Source organism: Mucor velutinosus (genome assembly GCF_035048745.1).
Source record: "Mucor velutinosus strain NIH1002 chromosome Unknown tig00001544, whole genome shotgun sequence".
Classification (NCBI taxonomy): domain Eukaryota; kingdom Fungi; phylum Mucoromycota; class Mucoromycetes; order Mucorales; family Mucoraceae; genus Mucor; species Mucor velutinosus.
Window position 1 is genome coordinate 242,141 of NW_027041908.1, and position 12,779 is coordinate 254,919.

The 12,779-nt window shown below is 38.8% G+C and overlaps 3 protein-coding genes across 3 annotated transcripts; 2 read left to right on the plus strand and 1 right to left on the minus strand.

Moving 5' to 3' along the window:
- Nucleotides 1–3,134: 3,134 nt before the first annotated feature.
- ATC70_005398 (uncharacterized protein) lies at nt 3,135–5,149 on the plus strand (the record flags this gene model as incomplete). The annotated part of the gene is made up of 7 exons (XM_064824689.1): nt 3,135–3,231; nt 3,303–3,357; nt 3,495–3,657; nt 3,710–4,102; nt 4,179–4,486; nt 4,542–5,021; nt 5,074–5,149. 7 exons carry the CDS (start codon nt 3,135–3,137, stop codon nt 5,147–5,149), a joined length of 1,572 nt encoding a protein of 523 aa, XP_064680066.1.
- Nucleotides 5,150–5,199: 50 nt separating this feature from the next.
- Nucleotides 5,200–8,886, minus strand: ATC70_005399 (uncharacterized protein; the record flags this gene model as incomplete). The annotated part of the gene is made up of 12 exons (XM_064824690.1): nt 5,200–5,552; nt 5,605–5,986; nt 6,038–6,433; nt 6,495–6,599; nt 6,657–7,397; nt 7,452–7,823; nt 7,885–8,122; nt 8,179–8,395; nt 8,449–8,521; nt 8,590–8,691; nt 8,750–8,818; nt 8,878–8,886. 12 exons carry the CDS (start codon nt 8,884–8,886, stop codon nt 5,200–5,202), a joined length of 3,057 nt encoding a protein of 1,018 aa, XP_064680067.1.
- A 153-nt stretch (nt 8,887–9,039) lies between these two features.
- ATC70_005400 (uncharacterized protein) lies at nt 9,040–9,357 on the plus strand (the record flags this gene model as incomplete). Its single annotated transcript, XM_064824691.1, has 2 exons — nt 9,040–9,223; nt 9,302–9,357. The coding sequence occupies 2 exons, from the start codon at nt 9,040–9,042 to the stop codon at nt 9,355–9,357; spliced, it is 240 nt and encodes a 79-aa protein (XP_064680068.1).
- Between the last annotated feature and the right edge of the window lie 3,422 nt (nt 9,358–12,779).

A 12,779-nucleotide genomic window follows, 5' to 3' on the forward strand; every position in this document is an offset into this window, starting at 1 on the left:
GATGTTCTTTTTTTACTGGTGTGCACACTTCTTACAGGAAACTGAGGTTCAATTATCAAGGAATGGCTGGACACTTCACAGAACGCTATTCTCAGATCCGGGCTGTTCAAGTATTGTTTGCGAATATATGAAAAAGAATATTAGGCACATACCCAACGCTTAGAATCACTAATTGCCTGTTAAATCATGGGTTGACAAGTTGGGAAACAAAGCGTGTCTTGTACCACACAGCTCAATATTGATGCGCAGTGCGTTGGTCATACTAATTGGAAAGTTTGTGGATTAAGCTATAGGCCAGAAGGTATCGCTGATGGATCGCTTGTGTGTGAATGTGCTAGAGTGTGTGTGTGTGTGTGTGAGTCTGATTTAAGACCTTTGGAAAGCTTAATTTTAATTCACTATTGACTGGTTCCCAAATCCATCTCTGTGCGCCCATCATACAATTCGGTAAAAGCAATGGACATTTATTTCACAGACCCTCGTATAAAAAAATTGATGTAACGTTAACCATGGCAGCATAACAACATGTCAAGACGAAAAAGAGCTTGACGCGTTTTGAGTACAACATGGATCCATTGTTTCATGGTCGAAAACAGCAGAACGGAAAGAAACTCTTTGGCTTAAATCTTTCTCCCACCATCAGGAATCTTGCCTTAAATTCATTACCGGTGTCTTGTTATACACTCTGATCCCTTCGGTTTCAGCTACTCTGCCTCAATTTTCTTTTAAAGAGAAGCACCAACAGCATTGAAGTCTTTGGGTGTATAATCATGGTTTAAGATTAATATTCATATCTTTGCTTATATAGAAAACATGTATCATGATGACCAACCTTTTATTTTTCAACCACAACGATAGTTACTCGGGACAAAACTATTGTTGAAAAAGAAAACTTCCCAGATAGCCTCGGATTTCACTGCGAACATCCATCAAAATAAGTAAAACCAAAATTATATAGGAGTAGTATATTTAGCAGCAAGCTACCGAGTAAAAAAAAATGGATTGCTGTTTCATGCAGTTGAAATGAATACGGGTCGTTTGAAATCCCATTTATAGTCCTATTAACCCGGCCTATGTTCTTCATATGGTGATCAACTGCGCATTGGCAGTGACACAAAATCAAGGCAGCTTTCATGTACTTGAGATTAATATTTGAAACATGTATTGATAACAAGTTATGGAGTACTATAACTCCCCTCCCCCTCCATTTTGAATTTTTATCATGAATATTTTTTTTTCAAGAACATCTAGTTTAGCTCCCCTGAAGTATCGGTAAGATATTAAGTGTCTTACCCAGCAGCGCACGTGTACATTATAATGTCTCAAATGTCTTGGAAATGAATTTGAGGAGATGAATAATAAGATTTCTCATATTTAAATAGACTTATATGATGATGATCATCGTCACCTTGCTGTAGCCTCTTCCGAAACTCAACTTTATCGTAAATGAGATGATCGGCTTGGCCCTTATTTTGCAGTTCATGAATAATCATCAAGTTTCATTGGTGATGGGAATTCCCATAGTTTTGGTTTGGCTAATATCGCAAAATTAAATATAGCTAAAAGGTTAAAAGAACCCAGATTGTTGATTGATGTAAAATCACTGATCACATGAGCGTTTATGCTTCAGATGGTTTTTTACCTTCGCCTCGCTTCGGTGAGAACCAACCTGCGCAGCGGCAGCTCGCACTACCGATTGCCCTTGCGTATCTTATCAAAATACTACTACTTTCATGTTGACCCCTCTACTTACACATGAAAACCCTTCATATTATCTATGGATCTGATTCTTATGTGATGCTCTCCATCCATATACACGTAGCTATTTCATATACGGGCAAGTGTCATACAGATAGTATCCCTTTTTAGTCAAGAGTGTGCCTAGTACAGCAAAATATGAGTGCACTTGAGCTGCGTTTTCTCGTGTTCAAGGCCGTTTTAGACTGTCAGAATAGCACCAAACAATTGTACTCGAGTAGTACTAACGTCCTGACACCTTTGCTCAACTTTTTGGGCCAAAAGAAAACATGGCAAAAAAATCGACCAAAAAGCATGAGGTACCCTTCATGGTTTTCATCGAAAATCAAACGATTGCGTTTTTCACCTTGATAACGAAGACTTTTACTATGGTATATCTTGAATCAAAATGTTTCTATCGATCTAACGTAACCCCTAAAATCATCTTTGTGGGACTTTGATATGTAAAATTTCGACATTTTGGCCAGACACCTCTTTTCATATTTTCGTAACTTACTCAATAAGTTTATCCAAAACATTTATATTACTTGGTACCATTGGACGCGCCTTGAAAAGCGCTCCAAGAACGCTTAATGAAGTGTAAGATGATCATCACATTTCCCATAGTCGAATTTGCAAAGTAAGTCGATTAAATTGTTTTCGGACAAAATCTGTCCAATCTGAAGCAAAAAGTAGGAAGCGGAGATTCAATTAATATTGGCTGGTAATGGATGCTGCTGGAAGCTCATAAGAAGAACTTTGCGAGATGAAAAAAATAGTAGGAATCAGACCGACTACTCTTTTTTTTTTCTTTAAAGCAGACCTTTATATGTGGCAATGCATATCAGCTTGGCTTACCATCGAAATCACTGTAATCCCAATCTTCCTTACTCTGAGCTTTATAGGTGCGTATTATAGCTTGTATTTTATGATGGTCATATTTTGAACTGGTAGTGAAGTGAGAGCAGGATTCAGTGTTGCATCTATTCATCTTAAGAAAAATCGCGAATTCCAACTTAATAGTGACATATCAGAAACGTATGTAAAACGATTCCCAATCTTAGCATGCCGCGCAAATGCTATCCAGGAGCAGTATTGTGCGTTGCTCATTACTGCTTTGCAAACATAAACTGTCCCAAGTTATTTTGGTCACTTTGACTTTGGCCAAACATGGAGGCATTCACTATATCTTTTTTAATAGACTCTGTAATTCGATCCTGTACTGTGGCGCATTGAGCATAAAACTATCAAAATTCCGCGTATTTGTAAGCTTTTAGCTCTGTTGCCTGTGATACCTTCTTGAACAACCTGGGTGACTACTTCGCATCCGCATTCAAAATGTAGTAATTGTCATTTTTTTTTGTTGTTGTTTTCAGAAACCTTTTTCACATATTGCCATGAGCCATTTATCAGACGAAGATGATGAGTTTTTATACGGAAATTCTGACGCATTGGACACCAAGAAGACGAAGAATCCATTGGATACCAAGACAAGTAGGTGATGCTATAGGGGAACTACGCGACTTCTATGCTTATTATTTGATGTATTTTTTTTTTTTTTGCAGATGATGATGTTGACGATCTGTATGATATATATGACGATGAAAACGATGCTAAGGAGTAAGCTCTATTGTTGCTACTAGATGTGAATCACTTGGCTAAACTGTCTTTTTTTTTTTATTGAACAGGGCTGAACAGTATGAGTGATTATGCGACATAGCCATGTGCACAATAGATCTAATTCAATTTTTGTGTAGAAAAGAGAAGGCCGAGACAAATGCAGCCGAACATACAAACAAGGCAGATGCTGATAGCGAAATGGTAGATACGACAGATGCAGGATCAGCAGCAGCGTCTGCGCAAGTAGATAAGGATGGCGATGAAAACAACGATCAAGAGGAAGAGGAAGACAGTGACGATGTAAGGGCACCAGAGCATGTTGCACTTTAGAGCTTCATTAATAAAGGTATAGGATCTAGAGATTATCCTGGAACCTGAGGAAGAACCTCAACAAGAGACCGAAACAGAGCAAGCACAAGGAGAGCAAGCTACCACAACAAACGAAACCAAAGATACACCTGTAAATATCAAACCCGGTCAACAAGGCAAACCTTCATCAGCGCCCACTACATCTACATCCACCGTCAACGCCACAGGAGCCAAAACATCACAGGGTGGAATCAACTTGGAAGCAGTAGGAGAATACAATGGTCAACCTATCACTGATGTCGATCTTGACAATGTAGAGGATAAACCCTGGCGTAAACCAGGTGCTGATATCACTGATTATTTCAACTATGGCTTCAATGAAATTACATGGCGATCTTACTGTGCAAAGCAAAAGATGTTGAGAGAGAACAAAAAGGTGTGTTAGTGTTGTGTTGCTATATTGATTTTTTTTTTTTTTTTGGTCTGACATGGATGCGGCACACTGTGTATAGATGATGGGAGATATGGATATAGGCGATTTCATGTCCATGAGTATGATGATGCCTCCTGGCATGATGGACGGTACAATGCCTGGTATGCCTGGCATGCCTCCAGGAATGCCCAACCCAATGATGGGCTTGCCAATGGGTATGCCTCCTCCACCTCAAGGCGGAAACCCCTCTATGAGAAACAACCGTGGCGGAGGAAATTTCAATGCAAGAGGTACAGGTAGAAATATGCCCATGAGCAATCGACCCAAGAACCCAGATGGCGGCAAAGATCGTGAAGGTGGCAGTGGTAGTGGCAATAACAATGACATGTAAGCAGTGGGATCATGCTTTCTTTTTGGTCAGTGTTGACATTGAAAATGATAGGATGGAAGGCAACATGACTATGGAAGATGGCAACATGTTTCCTATGGAGTTTCCTACAGGACCTGGTGGCATGCCCATGAACATGTTCCCTCCTGATATGCCTGGAGGGCCCATGGGTATGCCCTTTTTCAACCCAAATATGCCTGGTGTGCCTCCCATGGGATTCGATGGTGGTGATTTTAGAGGAAATGGTGGAAATAATCCAGGACGCCCCAACATGAGAGGTGGTGGACACATGAACAACAGATCTTCTATGCCTCGTAACGGAGGCCATGGTGGAAGTAATCAGTCGTCATCCTCTGCATCCAACTGGCGAAACTCGTCCTCTTCTGGAAGAGATCGAGACAGAGACAGCGGCCGTGATGGTGGTCGAGATGGCGGTCGTGATAGAGACGAAAGTCGAGATCGTGGCAGAGACAGTGGTCGTGATAGAGGAAGAGGAAGAGATCGTGATGAATCTGGTGATCATCGCTCAGACTCGTAAGTAACTGGCAGCTGACATGGATAACAAGACGATTAATATTTGTAGTAGACGGAAGAGACATCAAAGTGATAGAGACACATCCTTGCATGGTGATGATCGATACGAAAAAAGATCTCGTCGTTAAAAACCACTATTTTTTGCATCATAATAAATTTGTATTCATCATTTATTTCTTTATAAACCTCGCAATAACTCCAATTCTGCGTTCAGTTCGTCTTGGGCCTTTTGCTTGCCCTCGCTTTCATCATTGACTTCTCTAATGTCAATGAGGAAATCTCGAATATCATTTTGGAACCTTTGCAGATCTCCGCTGTATTCAAACATGCCCATGACGAGGACCTCGATCTGGTCTCTGTGTAGTAGTGGGAAAGCATTGCATAGCAAATCCAGCACATACTGTTGCAGGAATTCTACATTAGACATCAAAGGATTGGATACTTGATCTGGGTTGAACAGTCTAGTGTAAATCTCTCCCTCTTGCACCAATTCAAGCATTCGAGCAAGGATTTGGCTTTGATAATTAAATCCTAAGCAGCTTTCATTAGAAAAAGTCATCTACTAAGTCTAATGATGGCTTACCATTTCTACAGTCAGGATCTACCAGAACTTCCAATATGTCAGTAAGAATACGCACATAATAGGTCTCAAAGAACTGGCTGGAGACGTCTTCGTCCTCCATCTGTGACACTTCGCTGACCATATGAAGACAAGTTTGAAGTGCTATCTGTGAGATATCTCGAATGGTGTGCTTGGTGCCCCACATGATACTGTCCATGTTGACTTGGAATAGCTGCGATGATTGGAACAAGTCGATGAAGCATCTCTTGTTCAAGACTTTGAGGAGTCGATAGAATTCATGTCGACACTCTGGATAATCCACAAAGTTGGCAGTGATCATGGGTAACGTCGCTACAAATACAATATCAATGGTTTCCTTTAACAAATCAGGCCATATAGGGTCCTATATAGAAACATGAGCGTACGGATTTGTATACAGGAGCCTATTTCGTACCTGCATCTTCTCAAATAGACATGTCAGTAACCCCAATACATTGGGCTCCCTCGCTTCAGGCTTGGTTGAATTTTTATAGTCCATCAGAATCACTGTCAGTAAACTGGTCAGCATGGTTTGGTCTTGAATATCCAATCTGTCGTTGGATAGAATGAACGTCTCGAGTAGTTCTACGATGAGCTGTCTTGCTCGCAGATAAAGTTGCTCTTGTGGTCCTCGTGCTTGTATTTGTTGGCCGATGACTGTATAGCACTCCACGAGAATGGGTGTCAAATGCTGCAACTGCTCCCGAAAGATAGGTCCAACAGGTCTGCAAGCCACGATGTTGGCTTTGATCGTGTTGATAATCGTTTTCATTGAGCTTGTTGCATTGATGTTTGCCATTGACTGCTTGATCTACATGGCATATTTGGTAACAAGGTCAGAACACTCCCATGCTATTGCCTCGACTAACTACCATTTCATTGGGTATCTCCATGAGAGAGTGTATGTATCGACCCTGCAATTGCACGTCTGATGTTGCTGATATCATGGTGCCCACAGCTTCGTAAAGAATACATATCTGATCCGTGATTGAATGAGCTGCTGTATTTACAAACAAATGGCTATACAGTCTTACCTGATGTGAGTTTAATTGACTAGTCAACCGTTTCAGGTCAGTGAGCACTGTCTCCAGAACACAACCAGAGTATTCTCCACTCGCTAGCTGATGAGAAACCACCATTTCATCTTTACAGCCTTGACATATCTTTAAGAACGAATCACAAGCCATTTCTTTCAGGCCGTCTTGCTGACATTGCATGTATGAAAACACCCTTTGCAGTAACCAAGACGTGAATGTCCAAGTTGACTTGAGAAAGTGAGGATACTGGGTAGCAATATAAAGCATGCATGATGCTACAACCCACTGCTGGTCAAGATTGCCGGCCGTCTCTTCTTTTTGTAAAAGCTGATACAGATCTCCTGTCAACACAGTTTGAAGAAACTGGCTCTCTTGTTGTTCTGAGATGGCGCCAGACATCATACCAATAGCCCAACAGATACGAAATAGCTGATCCCATGACCAAATTGCACTTGCACCATCTAGTTGCAGTTGCTTGAGCTGTTCTCGAATCAAAGACTGAACATAGGTTGGATCTAAGGTTGTAAGCAAGCCAAACACATGACGCATGGATTTTGATAATGCAGTTGTATCGCTCTGTTTAATGAATTCTCGGCTGATTTCTCCTTCGTCGTTCTCAATGACAAATACGTCGTCTGGTTTTACCATGTTTTGAACCATGATGGAACACAGTTGCTTCAATATATCCTGATAAGGTGTTGTTTGTCCATGATTTGTATCTTGAAGTACATCATATGCCTGCAACAGTGTTTAGATCCCCAAGTTTGTCCATGCGTCGTCTAGGCAACTTACCAATTTTCCCCAATATTCAAGGCAAATCTTCCACACTTCTCGCTCGGGCACTTGGGAGATCTTTAGCAAGACAAACAGCATTTCATGTACACTCGTTTCTCCGCCGTTCAATCCCTCAATGAGTAATCTGTACTTTGAGAGCATAGTTGTCAAGAAAGTCGCCAGCACTTGTATGAAATCCTGATCGTAGCTGTCTGATTCAATATATTGCTGAGCTATGTCTGATTCTTTCGAGATAGTATTGGCAATTTCTGAGCAAACGGTCGTATAGATACTGAATATAATGTCACTGTATTGCTGGCTGTCAACATGATCCAAACTAATGATTTCTGCAAAGCATTGAAGGGCCAGATTTCTTTGGTCTCCTTTGATCTATACAATTTAAAGATTCAGTCGTCAAATCCATAGCTGTGCAGTTCTTAATTTGTAGTACATTTGCTTGCAGTAGCTGGACTAGATCCTGTTGGTATACAAATTGTACGGGAATCCAGCATATAAACTTCTGCAGTGTTTCCAAAGTCGCCTTGGTCAAGTGTGCGTTTGTATCCTTTTGAGCCAGTATCGTCTTGCATAAATCGAATATAGATCCAAATTCATTTACCATCTGATCTTTCAGCTTGTGCATTTTAGCCACTGTCATATGGTCTACAGAAAAGTCAAACACCTCTTCGCTAATTGCATTGTCAATCATATATACGTTACTGCAATTTGAGGCGCTCTAACATACCTTAAATATCTCAAGATCTTCATATTATTTTCGCATAGATGCACATTAGATACACTGGAGTCTACTATCTCTTGAATGAAGGATGGCCAGTACTGTGGCCAATCTTTCTTGACAATCTGAACCAACACAAGATCAAATTTGTTCAAAACGGCAGATCTAAGCGTCGTTTCATTTGATGACAGCTGGATGATTGCTTTGACAATGTAGTCTCGCATCACTGAAATAATAGCATGTAAGCCTGTGCGTTTGTTCGTACGATATAAATCATACCAACTCTCTGCTCTATAGGGATCGTGTTCCAGCGCACTTTAATAAAGTCTTCCAACACACCAAGTGCAATAAACTGAAATTTTGCATTAGATCACCCACGCTATCAGTACCACGCGTGGTACGTGGTTCCGTTATGCGTACCTTGGACTGTAGACAGTTGGATTGCTCAAGAATCTTATCCACCAACTGCCATGATGATGCATCGCTTTGAAACTCTGTCAGTACCGTTTGTGCTTTTTGTCTCTGTTGTGAATAAAGCTATTTAAGCAACTGACATCACCATGTTGTTCGTTTGTTCTACCTCGGTGCTGTTCTTTCCCTCATAAAATGCTTGCACTATGGTATCGAACTCTTTGACATTGAAAGGTATCTATTTGTCGTCTTTAGTCAATTCTATTGCAATGCTGTATTACACCAGTAAAACTTTACACTCATCATTGGATATGTAGTCAGAAAAAGGCAAGGCAGAAAAGAAGGGAGTTTAGAAAGTTCCTTTGCTTCAACTCAACACTTCATATCAGCTTGGCCGGGGGTGGGCTATGAAATAGGCTTTTTTTCCTTTTTGTATTCCTTAAATTCAATCAAGATAAAATGTCAAACGAAAATCAAGACGACAAATTTGTTTTTAACAAGCACAGTAACTCACCTGATACTCAACCTCATCAGCATCGCTGTAATGGTCATCTTGAAGACGTTTTAGAAGGCCTGTCCCAATGGCCCATGGATGTATCAAAGCCTTTTGGCTTATTCTTGTCTTGTTTGAAATCTCAACCTGGTAAAATTTAGACACTCTCCATCAAGTGATATATATATATATATATATATATAGACATACTAACCCTCTGTGATTCAGGTCAAGAACCTGTTCGATACAAGTTTACAAAGCAAGACGAGGACAAAAAACAATAGACGATCAGCATTACTACTCCATCCAAATCACATTGTAAATAACAACCCTAGAAGATCTTATTTATCTAATGCTACACGGAAAACTTGTATCTATACCAACCAATTACGACAATTAATAAAGATTAAACAACTTTGACTTGCGTTACAATCACTGTTTATGATACTGGTTAAGGCGTATTGGCATTGATCCAAAAAGACTTGATGTGTATTTCAATAAGACATTGCGCTGCGCTATGGATTGTTCATAATCACACATGAGTGTGCAGTGAGCTTTCAGCTGATTATCCACTGTAATTGACTTGTATATAGCGAAGGTGATCCTTAGGATAAATGTGTGAGGGTTTGGACAATGCATAATGCTGATGTCAAGTAGCAAGTGTTATTCCTCGACCTTGTATCGTTTCTGGTATTATCATATATCCAGATAGACAGGAGTACTATATCTAGAGTGTAGAAATTTGGTGGTAGAGTAGATTAAAACGAGGGCAGTATTGGCCGTGCTTGTGGATAATAGCGGTATGATTGTCAATCTAATGAGCACTTCCTGTAGCCGCAGACAATTATTGAAGATAATAGGCAATCCTGTCTATATTCGACTGCCACACTCTGGAGTATTATGATGTACCTGACAGCCTATCTCTGTCTTTAAATATACATTTGGGATCTTGCTTCGGTGACTAAGGAAGTAGCAATAATCAAGTTAAAGAAACCTTTTAAACAGATGCCTTTTTTCTTCCAAGAATCATTGCGCTGCTACGAGAAAAGATGGTTGCTAAGGTTTTATAAAATACCTCATTATTAAGCAGCCTACCAATATAGAACATTGTAACTCTAGATATCAAATAGAATTATAACTACTGATAAGGATCTATCATTCATATCAATTATGTAAAGCTTGTTTTACTACCTTAGAAATGAAAAATACAAGCCCTTATTTTCTGACTTCGATATCGGAGTTTTTGGTTTGAAACCCAGATTCTGCCCTTTAAACGATGGAGCAATTGAAATTTGCGTAGGTAGTAGTAGTCTGTTTGTTGAGAAAGTGTAATTTTAGAAAATAGTATAATTTTGAATAGAAGCTGCTAGTAAAAGTTTTTAAATTATTATATGAATGTGGGATGTATGTGTAGTAAAAGTTGTAGAGGGTATTTAGTTTGACTAGGGAATGATTGACATTGAGTTATTAAGAACGATGTCGATGAGTAATGAGGGAAAATGTTCAAAATGATCGATTTTCAAAGGGCCATACCGCTAGATTTTACTAAGTGAACGAGAGCTTCAAGCTTAATAATATAGCTTCTGTTTGTTTTTCAATTTTCTATACGATGGTATGGTTTTTATACAGAAACAATAAAAGTTTTGAAAATCCTCTGCTTATAGCTCATAAAATATATGATTTTGAGCAAATTTATGAAGGAAACGTACATCTGGTACTTAAAACCCTTATATTATAACGGATATAATGTAGAGCTATCGAATGGTCTTTGCTTTGTGCGAATCCAGTGAGTACTTGTCGAGATATGGTCAAAAAAGGGTATCATGCAAAATCATGGATTTTTCTTCAAAATCTGCCTGTGATAGCAAGTGAAAAAAATTGGGTGGCCTCCTTTTGGTTAGGACAATATTGTCAATATTTCATGATAGAGTCATGCCAGAACTTCTAGCAATAGCTCATTCGATAGGAAATTTTTCGGTCTACAATGTTTAGTAATGCTCAACAAATTGTTTTGATGGCAGATAGTGATTAATCTTTAGAAAACAGTCAGAAAATTGCAAAAACAATCGTACCAGATATTAGGTGGACAATGTGCACCAGAGACTTGACATGAGTACCATTGTATTCTCCTTTGAATTCTCTATAAGTTTCATATAAGTTTGAAGGGGTGATTACTATCAAGAAACGCGTACTTTTAAGGTCGATAGATTTCGGAATCCCATGGATCATCATTCAGAATATTCGAAATTGAATCTCCGTTAGCCTTCGCATGTGTACACCACATAAGTATGAATTTGACCGAGCATTCTAAAAATCAGAGCGTATGAAAATGGCCATATTAACTTGCTGGTTTCAAGTTATCAATAGATACTTGACATGTTGAAGAATCTTGCTGTTAAGACTAGACAACTGTAGCTTGCTTTGTTCGATAATAATAACTTTTCCAATTTAAAGCATGTATATTCCTCTGCTTAAAAATAGCATCCCTAATGTCAATTATATCATGAAGCAGGCATTTCCAGTATAATGTTCCCACTTAGAAGTTGCTCCAGCATCATCACTCTAAATCATATTTCAGCTTTACATGATTCTATTTTTTTTTTTTTTACCTCTGAGGACCTGGATGTACAAAATGTTTTTTTGATTTTGAGGCTTTCAACTTTTGGACGATTGAAAATCAATTTTCCAAATATTGATGCTAGAGCCTTGAGACTAGCATGTTCCTATACCAGTTTTTTGTCCTTTAAACGATGAAGCAATTGAAATTTGCGTAGGTAGTCTGGTTGTTAAGAAAAGTGTAATTTTAGAAAATAGTTAGCTTCAGCATAATAAATGCCGAGAGAAAGTGTACAGACGTATTTATATATAGAGAAGTGTTGTGACATCAAAGGAGATAAGTTTATCAAAAGACACAGTCTACAAGTGCAATGAGGCCAACTATAGCCTTATTAGTGCCCCCCTTTGATCTAATTGCTACTGAATGTTGCAGTATATTATGTTGAGCTGGATTATCATTATAGAGGGATTAATGACCAACCAAATATCTCCAGCTTGGATACTAATATAAGTAGCTTGAATTTGCTTTCCTGAAAATTGAATAAAAAACTTTTAAAATAACCGCTGACTACTATCATAAATGATTTCAGACATGTATGATAAAATCATACCAAGCTCTTTCCATTGTTGTAAATCTGAAGAGTACGTGAGAATGGATGTAGGTTTATGATGTATCATTTCTAAACCGGATCTCCAAATGCGTAGAAACAAGCAGTTCAAGTACCGATCATATTAGATCATAAACCTTGACCTGAAACAGGATTTAGTTACGATCCATATCATGGCATGTTCAGGATAATAGATTGGATCTATTATTCTATCACCCAAATCAACCCATCTAATACCTTATCCTCACACCAAATCCCTCAATTCGAATAGTATATAAACCCTCTTATTTTCAATGTAATAAACGATACTCTTTACCTGATTAATTTCCTGCTCCCTTTTATAGATAATTAATTTCTGATAAATCAGTTTATTTTCAATAAAAGTTAGAAGAGGAAAGGGAAGAGTGAATGTCTACTGCTATTTATATGTATGATTTATGGATTGCTTACGCACCCGTCTAGAATGGTGTTCTCATGCTAAGTTTTAGTGTCAATCCTCACTTATGCTAAATGGTAATTATTTCAGATAATATAGATGATCA